We start from the raw sequence: 21,159 nt of genomic DNA on the forward strand, positions 1-21,159 counted from the left end.
TTCAGCCTAGTTAATTATTAACGAAAAATCGCTGGAAGACCCCGTCGCAAAAGCTATTATTAGTTTTAAAGGCCTCGTAAAATAGTTATAGTAGTTTAAAAATCAATCTCTAAACCCGCGACCACCAGCAACCGCAGGGTCTCATAAAGCAAATAGCAGAAGGTAGGCTGTATATTTTTACCTTAAAAAGGGCTTCTAAAGATCCCTTTATAGAAAGTTTAATATTGCGAGTAGCTCATTTTGGGTCCATTATATCCCGCAGTATTTTTCTCGGCATTTGAGGGCACAAATCTACCGCAATGTGAACGTTCTAAACCAGCGCGTTCACAGGAACCCACTGGAAAGCTGATTTAAATGGGCATTTATTTACAGCAATTAAACACTAAATTCCTTCCATTTGGTCTATAAATTAATGTAAATGAGATTTAAAAATCATGTTTTATTGTGAATTATTTGTGAATATTATTTGGACATTTAGGCTATTTAAAAATGTTAATCATTTATTAAGAAATGGATAGATGTTTAGATCTAGTAATTGAAGTCTGAAATTAGCTACAATTAGGTAACTAACTAATTATATGCTTTAATTTCAGGTAATCCAAGTAAGATTATTTTATATTTGTTTCAGAATGCTTCAATCTATGATAACTGAAAATTTCATTCAGTTCTCTTAATTTTTAAGAAAGTTATGGGCTTTTGACTGTTCACGATCACAGCTTTTTTGTTATGTCCATAGAAAATCAATGGGGAACAAGATGCTCATTTCCGAGTATGAAAATGGCCATAACTTTTTAAATACTTGAGATATGAAAGTGAATTAGGTGTCAAATTAAACTTATTTTTATGCTTTATCTGATGGGATAAATTGCAGACTTGATTTTTAAAATCTCAAAATTTTGTAACATTGCTACTAGTTCATTCAAGAGCTCTCCCGAGTTTAAAAAAAAACAAACTCGTGGTAAGGAGAATGAACGTAGCGGGTCCGTCGGAGCTCGGGGACGTCTCTTAGCGGCTCGTAACACTAACGGCAGGTGCTCGGGAAGACTCGTGAAGATTTTTTAACATGTTGAAAAATGTCCACGAGAGCCCCGAGTACCGACGAGCAGCCATTACCGTAAATCTCTGAGTTCGAATCTAGGGCAAACGCGGGAGAACTCTTTAAATGAACTCGTCAGTGGGACACGGCTTTTAGTAGTTCTCCTGCACATTCATTGCGCATCTAACCCCATTTTTCAGTGCATCTGTTAATCTTCCTCTTCTTTCCTTGCCTAACATCCTTTTGTCTCCTTTGCACCACTAGCCTTTGTCACTATCTCCGAATCACTGCTCCCTCAACTGTATCCATCTATCACTTGCTTGGCTTTATCCCACTCTCGCCCCTCTTTTCCAGTTTTCTCCCCCTACTTGATCTGTCTGAAGAAGGCTCCCGACCCAAAACATGTCCTATCCATTCCGTCCATAGACGCTGCCTGACCAGTTGAGTTCCTCACCACTTTGTTTTGTTAAATGACAAGTTGCTGTGTTGGTAAATATTGTCAATAACAGATTTTTACAGCAATATTTTATTCTAACACTTTTCCAGAAGGATACGAATGCAGAGTTAAGTAATTCTTGTGCAGGTAAAGGGGACTCACCGCTGGATACCGGAGACACAGTTGGTAAGGATCAAACACCTGTAATAGTGCTCATGCATAATAGATTGCCTATTTCTGCACATTACAGTCAGTGAATTCACATCAATCAAACATTTACATTTTCTAAAAATGTAAACCATAGAGATTTTTTTGTAAAGAGGTACAGCAGGGACACAGGTCCTTCGGCCCACCGAGTCCACTCCGGCCATCGATCACCCATACACTAGTTCTATATTATCCCACTTTCACATCCTACACACTAGGTGCAATTTACCGAAGCCAATTAACCTACAAACCTGCAAGCCTTTGGAATGTGGGAGGAAACACTCAAGGGTACAGGGAAAATGCACAAATTCCGCACAAACAGCACCCGTAGTCAGGCTTGATCCCGGGTCTCTCGTGCTGTATGGCAGCAGCTCTACTGCTGCGCCACCCCCAGATGTTTTAGATTAAGAAATTAAAAACTTGATACAACCACAGCTAATCTGAACTAAAACCTAAACCAAGCCCATGGAATTTTAATCTTTTTTAAACCTGGCCCAAGTTTCACAGTAAAATAACAATTTTAAATATGCAATTTGTGTGCAGTAATATTAGGCAAATCATCCTTGCCCAACCTGAACCTAGATGTTTTATCAGATGTAGATCAGACTGAATTCAAAGCCCCACTTGTAGTTGGGTCCCCAGAGTGCCGACCTCCACAGGATGCAAACCTTTGTAAATTGCTATATTGCACTTTCTACAATCAATAATTAAATGCAATTTAAAAAATAGAATGTTTGGTAATTGTAACTTGCACAACCATTTTCATCCTCCCTGGAATATAATCCACATGGAGCGACTGTTCTGATCTCCCCATTGCTCCGTGTGATGTATGATGTTAGAGACAAGTGTTTGCAGAGAACAAAGCTGAAGTCACTTTTTGTTGCATTGTGCTTGTGGATCACCCTAAAGTGTTTAACATTTCAAGATGGTAGACTGTTAGAAACTTTAGTTGCCTACAATTTTAACAAAAACTTTGCAGGAGAAAATCTTGGAGCTGAACCGTCGGGCCAAAAAGAATGTAACTTTTACAATTCACTGCTGAATGAACATCAGAAGTTTGCAGTCAGACAGATTCTCCGTGGAGAATGCCGACCAACGCCGTACATTGTGTTTGGGCCACCAGGCACCGGGAAAACGGTTACCATCCTTGAAGCCATTTTGCAGGTATTTGATGTCTTGTATGTTATGATTGTATTTTTTGATTGCATTGGCTTTTCACAGCCTCTAAACGCCAGTGAACGGATTTGCTGTCTGTGTTTGGAATAAGTCACACGATCCCAGCAAGGATCATCAGAAGGGTAGATTTTTCCGCTTCTCTTTATTTATTTGGTGTAATAGTCTCATCTTGGCCTTCCATCAGTACTAAAGGGTGATTGTTCTATCCTTCTCCCTGTGGGAAAGATGTGGACCTGTACACATGCCTGATCTGTAAGTGAAAGTGGTGAATCACCTTCCAGTACACAACTCAAGTTGTGCCATTTGATGACATAGTGTATGTACTTCACAGTTATATCCATGCTGATGACTTAATAACAAATTGTGTAGGAATCCACTTGCTCACAGAGTTCCAAGTAATGCTCTTTAAGGTAGGTAGATTTAATGAAGTAAAATTATCGGGTGCATGAAGATTGGGGTTTCAGTAGTACAGTAACTTATTATTTTAGCAAAGTTTTAACGCTGGTATTGATTTTCTATGCAGATTCACTTTACTTTGCCAGATAGTCGGATCTTGGCTGCCGCTCCATCCAACAGTGCTGCTGACCTGCTCTGCTTACGGTTACATGAAAGTGGTTTATTGAAGCAAGGAGACATGGTGCGGGTTAATGCCACCTCCAGACTGGAAGAGGTGCGATCATCCACTCTGCAAAAAGAGTTTTGGGGGCATTTGTTGTCAGGATGGAAAGGATCCACTGTGCTTAAAACCAGTTCAAGATATTGTTAGATTAGAGTCAAGAGAGTGTTTCATTGTCATCTGCCAGATAAAACAATGAAATGATTACTTGCTGCAGCACAACAGAATATGTAAACATAGTACACTGCAAACAATATGATAAACGGCAGAGAGAAAAAAAGGTCAATGGGCATACACACACACACACATTATTAGTGCAGTAATAATAATAGTCTATTGTAGTTCAGAGCTTATTTGAGGTTGTACTGTTTAATAGCTTGATGGCTGTAGGGAAGAAGCTGTTCCTAAACCTGGACGTTACAGTTTTCGGGATCCTATACCTTCTTCCCAATGACAGGGGTGAAATATGTTTGTGGCCAGCGTGGTGTAGGTCTCTGATGATGCTGGCTGCCTTTTTGAGGCAGGGCCTCCGATAAATCCCTTCGATGGTAGGGAGGTCAGAGCTGGTGGAGTGGGCAGTGTTCACAACATTTTGCAGTCTTTTCCGCTCCTGGGCGTTCAAATTGCCGAATCAGTCCATGATGCAACCAATCAATATGCTCTCTACTGTACACCTGTAGAAGCTCAAGAGAATCCTCTGACATACCAAATCTCAGTAATCTTCTCAGGAAGTAGAGGCGTTGATGTGCTTTATTTATAATTGCATCAGTGTGCTGGGTCCAGGAAAGATCTTCGGAAATATGCACGCCCAGGAATTTAAAGTTTTTGACTCTCTCCACCATCGTCCCTTATACCGTTGATATAAACAAGGTTGTTGGTCCACATCCTTCCTCTTCCAACGTCCACTTGGTTTTACTAATATTGAGAGCCAGGTTGTTGTGCTGGTATCATTTGGTCAATTGATCGATCTCACTTCTATACTCTAACTCATCACCATCTGTAATTCAGACAACAACGGTGGTGTCGTCAGCGAACTTGAAGATGCAGTTCACACTGTGTCCAGCTACACAGTCCTGAGTATAGAGTGAGTAGAGCAGGGGGCTGAGCACGCAGCCTTGAGGTGCTCATGCTCTGATTGTTAATGAGGAAGAAGTATTTCTGCCAATTCGAACAGACTATGGATGAGGAAGTTGAGGATCCAATTGCAGAGGGATGCGCAGAGACCCAGTTCTGTGAGCTTGGTAACCAGCTTGGAGGAGATGATGGTATTGAACGAGCTGTAGTCTATAAACAGCCCGACGTGTTTTTATTGCCCAAGTGGTCCAGTGCAGAGTGGAGAGCCAGTGAGATCGCATCCTCCATTGACCTGTTTTGACGGTAGGCAAACTAGTGAGTCGAGATTCTTGTTGAGTTGATATGCAAATAGATTCTGAAATAGTAGGGCTTGTTAAGAAGACTCCTTCTGGCAACTTGTACTACCCTGTCTTCAGATCTTCCTGTACACTACCACCAGTATTATATATTGCTCAGTGTAAGCTGGCTGCCACATTTACGACATGACCTGAACAGCTGGATTTAAAAATCAACTATAAAGGGTTTTGGGATATCTTGAAGGAGACAATGCAAAAGACAGTGCAAATGCAAGTCTCTTTACCCAACATGAAATACTTCCCACATCCCTCTCTCAAATTCATTCACATGCACATGATAAACAGTTTTTCAATATGCCATGAAAATGTACTAAATGTCTTTCTGCATTTCAAACTGGGGAACTGAATTTAATGAGCTTTGCCATATTTGCATTTTGTTTGCCCGCAGTCATTGAGCCAGCCATTATGTATCATTATTCTGCTCTTGTGGCTTAAAGCAGTTGATTGTGGACCCAGGCCATGGAGTTATTTTGATATTTTCATTTCATTTGTCAGAAAATTATATTAAAGAATGGATCCTTTAAAGGAAGTGAATATCTGATCTGCACAAAGAACCTTCATTCTCATATGACTATCAGGAAAGACAAGGAAATGTTAAATGTTGATCAATTAAATGGACATTAAACCCAAGTCTGAACCAGCATTATAGCATTTGACCCTCTGTTGCTTTACTCTGCCAGTACAGATTCTGCAGTACAGTGTCTTGAATCTGAATAAAGAGAAGTAGGATATGGCATGAATGTAGTAGGATAGATTAGGCAGTATTTCCAAATGAGTTAACAGTGAATAAGCAATGGAAAAATTATAAAGAATATGTATATGGACTACATCAATTATGTCTTCCCCACTGTCACACAAATATTTTCTAAGAAAGGGCTTAATGGCTTGCGAAGAAAACTAAGGATTGTGTAAGTGTTGACATTACCTAAAGAAGTGGCAGTTCTGGGGGTTGGAAGTAATTCAGAATCCAGCAAAGTAAGACTAAAACGTTTTTATTAAGAGTGGAAAGAAGAAGTACGAGAATCAGCTTGCGGGGAACAAAAAAATTGACTGTCAAAGCTTGGCTGTAAGTATTTACAGGGAGTGTTTTTGGTGAATTCCAGTCTTGGTCCCCTCCAGCCCAAAAATGGAGAAATTACAATTGGAATTAAAAAACAGAACAATTAGTTCTGTCTTCACAAAGGGAAAAAAAATAACATCTCAGAAATGTTAGAGAACGTTGGGTCTAATGAGCAGGGAGAACATAGCACAATATAGTACAGGAACTTCATGTTCATATCTGTCTAAATGCCTCTTAAATATTGTCATGGTATCTGCTGACTACCCTATCTATGCCTTTCATAATTTTACATATTCTCAGACTGAAGAAGGGTCTAGACCTGAAATGTCACCCATTCCTTCTCTCCAGAGATGCTGCCTGTCCCGCTGTACAAAATGTATTGGCTGGGATTTTCCCCAGTGAGGACACACACATATGGGGAATACCCAGATATTACTATTTCTTGCATTTAAAAAGTACAGAAGTTTTTGTGTTTAAATGTAACACTCTTCAGTAATTGTTCGATTGTGTCCTGATAATTTTCTGATTTGACCCCATATATTTCCACTCCAGTATATTCCTGAAATTGTCCAGCCGTACAGTAAAGATGGAGAAGATCTCCGGGATGCAGCGCGATTTAGGATAATAATAAGCACATGTAGCACAGCCGGATTATTCTATCAAATTGGATTGAGGTACAATGAAGCATGTAGCAATGAAATACTTTGTAATTAAATTACATTGTAATGTAATAGCCTACAGAAGAACATTTGTATTCTATGATGATAAATATATAATCCACTCCGTCTTGTGTGGTCTCAATATTGACCTGGCCTTGCAAATTTGACACTGTACTGAGAAAAACATTTAAACTGTGAAAATAGCCACAGTTATTTAATATTTGGAAGAGATTAACGTGATTGGTTTTCGTCTAGAGTTTAGCATTTGCCTTTCTGTGTTCAGCATTCTCAAAAATTGATTAAAAAAAATTAATTAAACTTAGTTTATTGTGAATAACATTTATACAGAAAAAAACTTTGGTTTAGCGATACAGTGCAGAAACAGGCCCTTCGGCCCACCGAGTCCACTCTGACCAGCAATCCCCGCACATTAAAACTATCCTACACACACACTAGGGACAATTTATAATTTTTAGCGAAGCCAAAATAACCTACAATCCTCTAAGTCTTTGGAGTATGGGAGGAAACCGGAGCACCCGGAGAAAACCCACGCAGGTCATGGGGAGAACGTACAAACTCCGTATAGACAGCATTCATAGTCAGGATCAAACCCGATCTTTGGCGCTGTAAGGCAGCAACTCTACAGCTGCGCCACCCTGCCACCATAAACTGTTGCAAAACATGATACCAATTCATCAAGAAAAAAAGACGTGCAACAGTTGATAAAATTATTTCTTTGGTGACAAGATTCCTTTTTGTTGTAGTTGGTTGGTGAATAGAAAGGTTACACTTTATTTCCAAAGCAGGTGATTGTGCACTTTTTTGTTTTCACAAATGCAATAAAGAACTGGACACTTTACTCATGTATTTGTGGATGAAGCTGGTCAAGCAAGTGAACCGGAATGTCTCATCCCTCTGCTGCTGGTATCTGAGAAGGACGGACAGGTACGGCATGATAGCACAAATAATTAGATATTTTTTTTAAACAGTCAGAATCCAACAATAGTTTAGTTTGTTCACCCGTCAAGGAATCGAAAGATCCTCTGAACAGAGCCAAAATTATTAAACGTTGATGCTGCAGTAAATTGAGTAGAGCTTGGCACAGTTTTCTTGATTTAATATTCATGATTGTTTTACTGTAGTATTCTTTAAAAAAATGTTCTTTGACCCAACAAATTAGGTACTACAGCTTTACGTTTGGCTTATTCCATTTCATGGAACATTTTGGGTCTGGAATAAGTATTTCCTGAGATAGCAGTAAAGATGGATAACAAGTTTATATTCTGGTTTGTTTACATTAACTCTGTTTTAAACTTTCAATCTGATTAAGGAAACTCATAAGACTATAATAGAAGATAGTGTTGAGATCTGAGATGTTTTGAAATGTCTTCCTGTTACAGGATAATTGAATATTGGCTTCTGTAACGCAGCAATAATTAGCCTTGTGCAATTATTTTATAATCCAACAGATTGTGCTTGCTGGGGATCCAATGCAGCTGGGACCAATAATAAAATCGAAAATTGCCAAAACCTATGGTCTGTCTATTTCACTTTTGGAGAGACTAATGACCCAGCCTTTGTATTCTAGAAATGAAACCTTGCATGCACTTGGATCCTACAATCCACTTTTGGTGAGTTTAATGTTTATTCACTGTAAATACAAGTCCCATATAAATACTCAGTTTGAGGTGATTTGTTAGCATTTGCCATTTTGTACAGTAGTTGGAATTGTAATCTTGCAACCATGGAAACAAGGTTGAGGAAAGAACAGGGCTGACAGTTCAATGCTTTGGGATGTAGATATTTTAGATGTGAGTGGGGAATACTGGAGAGAAGCATGGTCTCACTAATTATGGAGAACATAACAGTGGTACTTAGAGGGGATATCCTGGAGGGCTCATCCAAAAAGGAACTTAGAGTGGATCCTGCGAATAATCGAGGGACAATTATTTTTCTGGTTCATAATACAGGCCTCCCAATAGTCAATGGTAATTTGAGGAACAGATTTATAAAGAAATCCTAAAAGGTGCAAGAATAACACAGGCAAAAGTTATAGTAGTGAGGGATTTTAATTTCCCCAGATTTGACTGGGATTGATTTAGTGCAAGAAGCTTAGATGGGCAGAATTTAAGTGCTTACAAGGAAGTTATTTGAGACAATATGCAGAGGTCATCATGAGTCAAAGAAGTACATGACTTTAACTTCAGAAATAAATCTGAGCAGGTGGTGGAAGTGTGGCTGGGGGAACAGTGAGAATAATTCTATAAATTTCAAGGGAGTTTTGGATAGGGGTGAGATTAAGGTTTTAAATTGGGGGGAAAGATGATTTCCGAAGTGTAAGCAAAGACCTAGTAAATGTTGATTGAGAATGGATGCTTGCAGGTAAAATACCTGACAGTGAGTCCTTTAAAAGAGAACTAGTAAAAATTCCCAGCTTGTATGTTCTAGTCAGGGTATAAGGTAAACTGGGAATATTGGATTACAAAGGATATTGAAGTTTTGATCAGGAATAAAAAGGAAGCATATGGCTCTGACAGATTTTAAAGGGCATTTGAGAGTATTTCTGTGATATACAGAGCAGCTAATATTCAGAACTTGCTCCAAAGGAGATGGTGGACTCGAGTACAATCACCTATGCTTAAGAGACATTTAGATGGCATGGGAACAGGCAAGAATATAGGACACCGACCGAATGTGGACAAATAGGAATTACTACAGATGGCACAAAAGTTGGCATATTTAAATTCAAAGACTCGTGTGCTCATTTTCAGTCTCTTTTGCACTGCAATGCTAAAATGGCCATGTAACCGTGGGTCATGTAACCAATCTCAACTGCATTCAAGGCTATAAACCCAAAGCCCCAACCTTAGTACTAGGGCTGTGGATTAGTTCAGTGCTATTGTCCTGCCGGTTGGCCATTGGACATGCCCTCCCTCTGGGAGCCTCAAATAATTTTGCATTTTCGGCATGGAGAGGAATTAAACCTCTCGTAGCAATCAGCTTGAGTACATGAGTGCCATCTTGTGTTCTGCAGAATAATTTATATTTGAGTAGCTTTGGAGAGTGATTTATTTCATTTGACTACCAGTTTACACAATTACAGATGTAACTTGAGGGATGAAAAAAAAGTGTTTCAGAATGTATATTTCATTATGTATAATAATTCCAGGTTGCAGAGCAGTAACTGAAGGCTACTCTTAAGAGCATACCTAAATTAACTTTAAAGTAGACCATTCTTTATATTAATCAATAGCTTTACCAATGTCTGCACTCAAGGTTACACTCTTCAGTTTGCACATGGTGATTGCAGAACATGCAGTAATTTCTGATGAAATTGTTAGAGGATCTAATGTAAAAACAGAATAATAAGATGTTCGTTTAAATGATAAGTTTGTTTCCAATTATGTGAACCATTGATAATTGTCTTGTCACTTATCTTGTACTCACCAGGACTTTGAGGGGAGCAGTGCTTGCATCGTTGCTAGGCAAAAAATAAACAAAAGTTCAAAAGTATGATAAAATCTTCCCCAGTACCCATCAAGCCTGTGCACCTCTGTGAATGCCAATGAAGTAATTAGCCTTTTATCTGCACATAAGTTTTAGCAACCCAATTGACCCCATGAGTCAGAGCCACTCATTTTGAACTGTACTACTTTAAAAATGACAATTCATTAAAAAAAATTGGTTTTAATTTAGTCTAGGATGATTTAGAAGTACCCGAGAGATACAAATAATATGATAGGGAAAGACAAACTGTAAATGTATTCTGATTTGCAGTTGAAATAGTATTTATTTTTTAGGTGACAAAACTGGTGAACAATTATCGATCACATTCATGTTTGCTTGACCTGCCTGCGAAGCTTTTCTATCACAATGAACTTAAGATGTGTATGGATCAGTCTGTGGCCAATACATTTTGTAACTGGGAAAAATTGCCAAAGAAAGGATTTCCAATAATTTTTCATGGACTGAGGGTATGTTGTTGAACACAGTATATTACTAGCCTCATTCATACTTAAAACATTGCATGATTTTGTTTTCTTTTTCTATATTTATACAAAATAAGAATTTTAAGATTCAATTATTAATCTCACTGCTTCCCAAATGTAGAGATATTTCATTTATAAAGGGTGCTGATCTGGAGTATGTATGCAATATTGGTTTCCTTAATTAAGCTAGGATGTAGAGAAGAGATTTATACGTCATACCTGGTGATTGTCTGTTCACATAGGTTTGCAAAGGCTAGGTTGGTATGAAGAAGGGTCCTGACCCATATCCTCCAGAGATGCTGCTTGATGTGCTGAGTTACTCTGGCACTTTGTTTTTAAATCTAGGCTTGTATATGTTGGAGTTTAGAAGGTTGAAGTATATGATGGTTGAAGACCCTGAGACGTCTTGACAGGGTGGATGTGGAGAGAATGTATCCTCTTGTAAGAGAACCTAGAACCTGGGTAAGTAGTTTAGACAAGGCCAAGGGGAAATGTTGTGTCTCAGATGGTTGAGAGTCTTCAAAATGAGTGATTGCAATTGGGCCATTGAATATTTTTGACACGGAGGTAGATAGATACTTGATATACAATGGGGTGACTAACTAAATGGGAACGTGCAGTAAGATTAGCCATGATATTATTAAATGTGCATCCCTACTTCTTTTTAAACTCTAATGGCGCATTTAATAAGCATTTCAACTCGATCCAGAAAATAGGTAACAGAAAACTAAACAAAAGTACTCATCAAGTCGAGCAGCAAATGTTGGAAGAGACAAAGTTGGTGTTAGTGATCAAGAAATCTTCATCAGAACTGGAAATGCAAAACAAGAAATTTGTGTTTAAGTTGCAGAGGGGTATGATGGTGAGGAAAAAGTGCAGATGAAAGTTGTCAAGTTTTTTTTTTTTTTTAAAGAACAGTAATTGGAGCAAAGAATAAAGAGGCATATTGAAATAGAGGCGTAGCACATTTGTGAAGAGGTTTGAAGGATTATTACCTGAAAATAGTAACGTTGTTATCAAATCCTAGGGGGCTGCTGCAGGTGATCTGCAAAATAATCACCTGTTTGGTTTATCCAGTGTAGGGGTGACCACCGAACACAATCTACATTGGGGACACCAACTGTAGATTGGGTGGCCTCTTGCAAGTCCACAAGGACAATCCTGAGCTTTCAGTTGCCCATAACTCTACTTCCATATGCCCAATCCTGCTATGAACACGCTGCCTTTATGCTTCTACATTACTTCCACCAATTATGTCCAATGCAAGCTTAAAGAAAAACACCTCATCTTTCATTTGGGTATGTTGCAGCCCATGAATTTAATACTGCGTTTAATTTCAAATAACGACCTATCCATTGCTCTCTCCACAGATATGGCTTCACATCTCCATTTCAATGTCCCTTTCTCTCTCGTCTCCAGCTGCTGATTTGTAAGGAGTTGTTACTTTGACAACTTTGCACGACACTGTAGCATGGCCATTCCCTCTGTTCACTCCAACCTTCCTCCTCTCTGCAACCTGAAACCTGTCTTCTAACATTTCCAGTTACAATATGAAACATTGGCTCTATTTCTCTACCTAATGGCCTTGCCTGTTCTAAGTGTTTCCAGTAAATGTTTTTTCCTTCCTGATGTCCATCTTTCTGACTTCCAGCCCAATATGAAATAATGAATCCAAAAACATTGAGCACTTAAATTGTCTTTAACAATGGTGGCAGAAAACAAGTTGATTTTACTCGCTATGCAAATGTATTCATAAGACAATGGTTCATATTCCCTTGAACTCTATTTGTGGTATGAAGTACACACATGCACTTGCATGGAATGATATGAAATGCACTATTTTAGTTTCTTTGCAACGTTAGTTTCTAGAAAGGATGCATGACATTTCATTCTCAGATTCTAATTTTGTAACTGCTGATTGTTTCAATTTTCAGGGAAATGAAATGAGAGAAGGTAGCAATCCATCATGGTTTAACCCTAAAGAAGCAGTTCAAGTTATGCGTTATTGTTGTCTGCTAGTGAAACTTTGTACAAGCCCAGTGCAGCCTTCAGACATTGGGATCATAACACCCTACCAAAAGCAGGTACACACAGTAAATTCATATTTATCCTTTTGTTTCAGGGTGCCATTATTAAACTTTTTGTGTCTATATTGGAAGTAGGTGGGTCTTAAAGATGTATGAGATTTGTGACCAGCTAATAATGCTTCCCTATTAAAGTTATGTCAAGACAAAGACTGAAAACAGAAAATCTGACTAGAGAAATACTCAGATCCAATGATAATTGCGAGCAAGATGCACCACGTAGAATTGAAATATTTAATTCCGCAGACCTGGATCATCATGAGGCTCCTGTGTGAAAAAATCTCTTTTTGTGTGTGTACATAGGTACAAAAAATTAGAGTCCTCCTACGAAGTGTAAATCTTGCCGATTTAAAGGTTGGATCTGTTGAAGAATTTCAAGGCCAGGAGAAAATGGTTATAATTGTGTCAACAGTAAGTTACATTAATTTATATGTGTATTAGGCATCTTTAAACCGTATTAACAATTGGGTATCAGTCAATGGTAAAAGCAGTTAACCCTTTTTTGCCCAAATACCCTATTTTGTTACCACTAAATATGGACCAGTACTGTCAACAGGAATAACGATTTAGTTTGTCTGGTATTTGATCATTTAATAAATGTTACTCTATACAACACCACAATAGAAAATATTTAGGGCAATCATAATGATTGATAATATCAATACAGTAGATCTGTAATTTTCGGATCAATCATTTTTGGTGTAATTTTGTGCTTAGTGCTAGAAAATATGGTGCATTAGTGTTCAATAGAGCTGTAATTATTCAACTTAAATCTGCAGATCAAAGAAACCGGAGTAATCTTTTTTTTTAAACATGATTTATTTAGTAATGCTCGTGAAGCTGAGTACTTAAAATTGAAGCAAAATCTTTTTTAATTACAGCTCTAATATCTACTGATAGATTAACATAAATATAGCAACCAGGAAATGCAGATGCTAGTTTATATAATTATATTAAATATTTGTATCATAAATGTTGGGAACAAGATGTTTGGTGGTGATGGGGTAACAACATTCCTTCATTGGTCATGAGTTTTTTCAAGTAAATTTCGAAGTTGAAATCCATTAACCAGACTTGTGTACAAATGTTGATTAGAGGTAAAGCAACCCACCAGAAGTAATGATTCTGCTCTGCAGCATTAATTTTTCACACTCGCTTAGTAATATTTCTAATAGGTTACATAAATTTAAAATATTTCACTAGTTTTCAGGAGGATATTAAATGCAGAGCAAATCAGTGTTTTTTCCCCAACTTTTTGTCAGAAATCTTAAACAAAATATGCTTATTGCAAAGGTACGGTCGAGTGAAGAAAATCTGTCTGAGGATAAGCGTCACATCTTGGGATTTCTTTCTAATCCAAAAAGGTTTAATGTTGCAATCACCAGAGCTAAAGCATTACTGATTGTGGTTGGGAATCCACATATTCTCCTTAAGGTGGGTAGAACTCTGTGTAATAGGATTTTTGACATTGTTTTAATGAATAACTGGGTATTAGATCAAGCTCTGTTTAATATAACTTAATTTGTTTGCGAATGTGGTAATTTTATTTTTAAAAAGTAGCTGCATGAAACCTGAACTTAAAGGAGAATTTCTTGTGGCATTTGAGTTTAAGGCTGATTTTAAAATGTGTAATTCTTTATAGGACCAATGCTGGGGCACATTTCTGGAATACTGTGTTCTAAATAATGTATATGTTGGTTGCAATCTCCCAAATGAACTTCTAACCCAGTGAAGAAGGCAAGTTTGTTTTCTAAATACCCATTAATTTATGATCCCATCTTTTCTATGATTTTTATTTAAACAATGCTAATAGTTCAACTAAAACTAAGCTTGGGCATTATCTGTAAACACTCTGCATAAAAACAATTACAGGTCTAATCCAGTGGATGACTATTTAAAGTGAAAGTTAATTAAAAAAGAGTAAACTTGGAAATATACCCACACAGGTTAAAAAAAAGAATCACCTTTGATAGGCTTAGTTGGAAAACAAAAGATGTTTAGTGATACAGTGTGGAAACAGGCCCTTCGGCCCACCGAGTCTACACCGACTAACGATCTCTGCACATTAACACTATCCTACACACACATAAGGGACAATTACACTTGTACCAAGCCAATTAACCTACAAACCTGTACATCCTTGGCGTGTGGGAGGAAACCCAGTCACAGGGAGAACGTACAACTCCGTACAGACAGCTCCCATAGTCGGGATAGAACCTGGGTCTCCGGCGCTGCAAGACAGCAACTCTACGGTTGCACCACCCTAACTGGCAAAGGTGATATATTTTATAAAGGAAACCTTTAAATTTTTTTTTTTAAGTAGTTCAATTCTTAGAGGATACTTGTACGATTTCTGATATCTCCACCCCATGCTTGTGCTTCCGAGTACAGTAATGAATTTGTAAGAACGTTTACTGAATTGTTGGTGAAAGAGCAGCTTAAAAAATGAATTGGGAAAATCATTTAGTGTGATACAGTGACAATGGTTTGATTCTGCACCATCGCTAGATATTTTTGCAGTGCTACTAGAGTTAAACCAATCATTGAATGAATTATTTGAAGCTATTCTAAATTTGAGTGTTTCAGTTATAGCTTCATTTATGTGCTATCATACAATAGACCATTTGGTCCAAACTTTGAAAGACCTGCCTAAGCAATTGCTTGCAATACTTATGATTTTTTTTTGTTGTTATCTTCAGATGTAACATATCTATTTCTGAGAGGACCTGCTGAGAAAAGGCTGCAATTTTCAAAATTGAAGAGAAGACTTTTGAGGAAAATGATGCCGTCACATTTTGGTGTTGCTGGTTTTAAGTTGTAAATGGAGCACACTCCCTCCTTAACTCTGATTTCTTGAAACTTTAGGAAAATTTGATAAATCCCTTTGGTTTGGCAGAAATGTTGAATGTAAGCTGATGTAGTTAGCTTAAGGTTTTTTTTATGGCATTAATAATACATCTATTTAAAAAAGGAACTCACAATGTGGCCTTGATTGCATTTTAAAAATCTTGGAAATCACCAAAAACTCAATTGGAGTTGCCACAAGAGGGAGCACCGGTGCAAGACATAGAAAACTTAATGGTCACCTGCAATAAATAGTCTAACTGTATTTTGTGTTTCATTTCACTTTTTTAAAATATTTTCATTGCATCTGTAGCAATATAGAATTAAAGGATAAAATACAACATAAACATAGCAAAGTACTCTCCATGAATCATACAAATCAATTCCCATATTCTCTTTCACCTATAATGTCCATCTGAAAGTCTCTTAAACACCACTATCCTATCTGCCTCCACCACCAGCAGCGTGTTCCAGGCACCCACCACACTCTTAATAACCTGCATTCTACTGACATTTCCACCCTGGGGAAAATGGTTCCGTCTACCCTATTAATGCCTCTCAATTTTAAATATTTCCAATCAGATCTCTCGGCCTCTGACACGCCAAAACAATCAAAGATCAAAATAATTGAATTATTCAGTTTTGCTATTTCATGACTATTTTCAACCGTTGGAATACTGCACTTCATAATATCCTTCCAAAGGTAAAATATGCCATCTAAATTAATATGCATATAGTGAACATTGACCAACAAGGAAACAAAATAAATATTATTCTTGGGTTGTCCAGCTTTGAGTGGTGTGGTCAGTACTTGGGCCCTAGCTATACATGATCTATCAATCTTAGGGTACCAAATGTCACATTCCCAAGTTTTCTTATGCATCTTGTTAAATATGGGATTGTGAGTGGAAGATATCAAGGGGATACAGACAAGCTGAATTTGCAAGTCCCTAGCAAATGGGATATAATGTGGGAAATAAGGTAATTGTAAAACTGCAGATGTCACGAGTCTAAACTACAACCTGGGAATAAAGTAAGCTCACGCAGCACCGACAGGTCAAGGAATCAAGCACCATAATCATACTTCATTAGCCAAGTATGTTTTGCAACATACGAGGAATTTAATTTGCCAGTCATCATACCAATAAAAAGCAACAGAACACACAAAATACATTTTAACATCCTCCACATTCCTCACTGTGATGGAAGACGATAACAAATTCAATCTGTTCCCTTTGTTCTCCTGCGGTTGGGGGCCTCCAGCCTTCTAATGACGGGACGATCTTGGCTCCCGAACCCTCTATGTCGGGGGGAATCTCAGCTCCCCCGCGCCAGACGATCTGACCCCGGTCATGGCTGGTCGAAACCTTCTGCATTGTTTGGAGCTTCCCGACGTCGGTCTCTACCCAAGACTGCGAGCTTCTCGATGGTGAAGACCGCGGGTTGGACGTCGATCCCAGGCAAGGGCTCAAAGTCAGTCCGAGCAAAGCCTCCAGCTTCATGATGTTAGGCCGCAGAGCGACCAGAGATACGATCCGAAAATCAATCGCATCTCCGGCAAGGTACGAGATTGAAAAACAAGGTAAGCTTACATCGTCAGAGAAGGGACAGATAGAAGAATGAAATGACAAAGCATTTCTTCACTTAAAGAATAGTGAACCTTTTAGAAATGTTTTATCCTGGAAGTTCAGATAGTATATTCATTCCAAACCAATTAAGGTTTCTGAACTTTAAGAGAATCAGAGTGAAATGGTGCTGAAGTAGCTCAGCCATGGAACAAACTCAATTTGCCAGGTGGCCTTCTGCTCCTTTTTCTTAATAGTGGAATTAAGCCATGTTTCTTCCCTTTCATCAACCAAACTAATCAACATACTCGTACTTCACGCTATTGGACAACCAAGCAAGACAATCCCTGCACAAGCTGCCTTTCATGATCAATTGTTTCAGTAGCTGGAATACATCATAACATTTAAAGATGGGTATGGCAAATTTTTTTTAAACTTTCTCAAACATGCTGCCAGGAGTGGAGGCTTTTAAAAAATGTACATAACCATGGAATAGAGAGATATGGAGCACATACTGACAGAAGTGACCAGTGACATGGCATTGTTTTCAGTGTGGACATTGTTGGCCAAAGGGCCTGTTCCTGCAACTCTTTTGGTTAGAAACAATGGCATTTTCTGAACTAAAAGGAGTTCAATTATCTCACTTTACAAGCATGATTCTCCTTTAGGCAAAAGGCTGGGAATTTTGCTGTTTGTGTCATTAACATGTCCTTATCTATTACCTACAACTTTCTCTTATACCGTAAGTCATTTCAACACTTTTCCAAATTGTTCTTTTCTTCCTTCAATTTCCCCACCTCTGTACTTGCTTAAAACCTTTCGCAGTGCAATGTTTCCAGTTGCAATTAAAAATAAGCTTCAACAATTGGTATGTTGCTGCCTAACCTGCTGTGTTGTCCTTACATTGTTTAGAAGTTAATTCAATTCAATATCTGGAACAAAAGGTACTTTGTATAATGAAATCCTTGTGCAAGTAACAGATGTCTGTTGTGATGCTGCATGAGGAAAGAGAAACATTTTTAATATTTTTTATATTCATACAGTACATTTTGATGCGTTATAGTATGTGCTCAGACATTCATATCTTACCATTTGTGCAATGTGCTGTTCTCAAAGATTATTTGCCAGGTATAGCATCATATATTTCAACATAGTACAAAGTAATAATTCATAATCTACAAAATATTAAATTAACTTTGATTTTGTCCTCCTATAATCACATTATGCCTATAGTTTTCCTGTATTCAAATTAGTGTTGTGAATGCTTTTGTTCATTTCAGCCTTAAAGCTGTTTTATACATTTACTATACCTTTTGCACAATAGTTTTCACTATAAACCTCCTTAAATTAATTTGCAATGGCACAATTCCATGAATACAAACAGTTTGCAGATTAGCAAACTGTCTCAAAAAATAAACCTCCTCAGTTATTATACTTTAAAGTGAACAGAATATTTTAACTTCTAAATATTGGGTTTAATGCTCCCTGAAATCAGAGGAAAGTTGGTTAACACATAAACCATGAAGAGGCAAGGCAAAAATACTGTAAGATCACATTACGAAACAATAATAACACATACCATAACTTCTCATTTCCCTGAACACTGCATTTTTAGTAACTGGTCATGTAGTAGCTTAGAAAGAGGCAGTGAGCATGCACTACAAGACATGATGAAACTGCTATTAAGAGTTCATTTACAAGGATGCTATTACCAAGCAGTATAGCATTAACAAAACCATGTAACAAAAAGGGGAAACAAATGTGCTAATAAAATGGATAGGAGGGTAGGATATGGTGCAAGATATTATATGGCCAGCTGTCACACATCCAATTTACAGCAAGCAGATGGAGGGAGACCCAGCCAAGATGACATTAAAATAATCAAGACCATAAAAAGCAACAAAAGCATGAACGAGGATCTCTGCAGCTAATGAACTAGGCCAGAGTAGGATAACTTAACGGAGTAGACATTCTTGGTGATTACATCGAAATATTAATCAAAGGCATCTCAGGGCACTAAAGTTTCAAACAATCTGGCACAATTTCAGACAGTTCCCAGGTAGAGAGATGGAGATTCTGCCTTGGCAATCTAGAGTTTGAGATGACAAAGTTTCTGCTCATTGCCACAACTTGTACAATGTTGTTGACTGCACTCAAATGAAAAGGAAACCAATGGTGAATCCTTGGGGAACACTAGAGGTATTAAAAGCACAATAGATGAAAGTATAGTAGCCAAGTATTACTGAAATGATTGAGGTTCTTAAAGTTTACATTCAATGTATGCATTATAATGAAACTTAATTCAATAACATTTTGTTAAAACCAAGCCATCGATTTTAAAGTATGCTTCCGATGGTTTTGGAAATCTACAGCCATAAAAGTTCACATGCATGCTAGAAAAAAATGACAAATAGACATAATAACTTGAATGAAATCATACAGATTGTAAGAGCCAACAAAACAAAATAAATCCAAAATATTAAATGCACCCAATAGAAACAGCATAAAAGTAAAGCAGAATCTTATTTGGAACATATTTAAGACCAAATATTGACCTCAAACAAAAGGCAAACTCATCCTCAAACCAAAGCTTTAACTGTCCTTTTGCAAATATTTTTTTTTAAATTCCATCAGTGTTTCTCTTGTGCCAAGAATTCCGTTATGCAGGAAAATATTGACAACTTGTCGAGAATGTCTAAATCAGCAGTAATTAATTTTAATTACCGATCTGTCTTTTTTTAATCCAGTTAATGGATGCGAGATATTTAGACAACCTTTAAAAGGTTCTTATTTTCTTAGATTTCAAAACAAAAACGTCATACTCAAAACCAATAAGCTGTTATATTTTTATAGGCAAAATTTATTGTTTCTACCTAGACCAACGAAATTAGTGAATGATTTATATTAAAAAACTTACAAAGATAATGTGACAACCCTGGTATGCACTACATGAGTATAACAGTGTTTATTTTAATCAGTGATTCAAAATGAAGTAAAATGGAAAAAAAAAATTGTCCCCATAAAAGTAAAAACCACCAAACCGAACTATTCAAAATCTTCCTAGCACACTATAGTCTGTAAGAAATTATCCTGTGCCCGTCTGATACCAAGCCATAATGTCACAGGTTTCGTGAGGTAAAGTTGATATGGTTTAAAACCTAAAACCAACATTTTTTCTTAAACCTAGTTTAATTCTGTTCATGCAAATGCAATATTTATATTTTATAAAGTTTCTTCTCAAAATATGTAGTGGAATATCCACATTAGGCACAGAAGTACACCAGGTACATTACATACAAAAACATGTTAAAGAACATATCAGTCTGCTAAAAAGACGACTGTTCATGGAAGCATCAGTAATACAGGTTGAGACGGAATTGGAGTCTAGATCCAAAGTAATTAAGTTATACAATGATCACAATTATCTGTGTTGCCACAAATTGGAATGCACATAATTTATATTTACTTTCAAAGCTTCGTTAAATTTAAAGATAATTAGCAAACTTTACTACCACCAACTAGAAATAGTTTTTAAATTTTCCTCTTATTTACAGTTTGTTCAGTTAAACCGTTACATATTTCAGTATAGTTTAAAGAAACAATAGAACTGGTCAGGCTTTTAGAACTGGAACATAATCCACCCAAAATTTCCACTGGGTTTACAAATTTCGACATCCATTTTCATAATTCACAAGTTCTCAAGCACATCGTGCATGAACATCTTCTGAGAGCGCAGGAAAAGGCAAGATACTTGTCTTCCATAAAATAATATCCTATGAGTTGCTACTGTCAAGCACTTTCTTCCCTCATCATGCAGCTTGGGGAGTTTTTCAATGGAATGAAGGAATATGCGTATTTGCGCAAGCTTCTTGGACCTCCCTTATCATTAGGATTCTGGTCAACATTTGTTCCATTGCTTCATAACTGACAGGTTGCGTTGAATACCATATTGGACTATTTGGCGCAACCACTGGTTCGGCATTCAAGTAGAAGGCATCATTTCGTCCTTTAGCACTCTGTGGACTACATTAAAATGGAAAATGACATGCCAGAGTTA

The 21,159-nt window shown here is 37.4% G+C and overlaps 2 protein-coding genes across 3 annotated transcripts in view; one reads left to right on the top strand and one right to left on the bottom strand.

Moving 5' to 3' along the window:
- The window catches only part of mov10l1 (Mov10 like RISC complex RNA helicase 1), a 40,274-nt gene extending 24,300 nt beyond the window's left edge, over window positions 1-15,974 (top strand). The window contains exons 15-26 of the mRNA XM_033039779.1: window positions 1,583-1,658; window positions 2,659-2,843; window positions 3,379-3,525; window positions 6,514-6,635; window positions 7,466-7,565; window positions 8,090-8,251; window positions 10,421-10,594; window positions 12,544-12,693; window positions 12,997-13,104; window positions 13,987-14,127; window positions 14,336-14,430; window positions 15,393-15,974. Of these exons, the coding sequence (XP_032895670.1) occupies window positions 1,583-1,658; window positions 2,659-2,843; window positions 3,379-3,525; window positions 6,514-6,635; window positions 7,466-7,565; window positions 8,090-8,251; window positions 10,421-10,594; window positions 12,544-12,693; window positions 12,997-13,104; window positions 13,987-14,127; window positions 14,336-14,425 (1,455 nt within the window). The 3' untranslated portion in view covers window positions 14,426-14,430; window positions 15,393-15,974. The remainder of the gene's footprint in view (window positions 1-1,582; window positions 1,659-2,658; window positions 2,844-3,378; window positions 3,526-6,513; window positions 6,636-7,465; window positions 7,566-8,089; window positions 8,252-10,420; window positions 10,595-12,543; window positions 12,694-12,996; window positions 13,105-13,986; window positions 14,128-14,335; window positions 14,431-15,392) is intronic.
- A 2,128-nt stretch (window positions 15,975-18,102) lies between these two features.
- The window catches only part of LOC116985197 (glutamine-rich protein 1-like), a 36,676-nt gene continuing 33,619 nt past the window's right edge, over window positions 18,103-21,159 (bottom strand). For both annotated transcript variants that reach the window (XM_033039780.1, XM_033039781.1), the window contains exon 9: window positions 18,103-21,125. In XM_033039780.1, the coding sequence (XP_032895671.1) occupies window positions 20,933-21,125 (193 nt within the window). In that variant the 3' untranslated portion in view covers window positions 18,103-20,932. The remainder of the gene's footprint in view (window positions 21,126-21,159) is intronic.

This window comes from Amblyraja radiata, chromosome 21, assembly GCF_010909765.2.
Source record: "Amblyraja radiata isolate CabotCenter1 chromosome 21, sAmbRad1.1.pri, whole genome shotgun sequence".
Lineage (NCBI taxonomy): Eukaryota > Metazoa > Chordata > Chondrichthyes > Rajiformes > Rajidae > Amblyraja > Amblyraja radiata.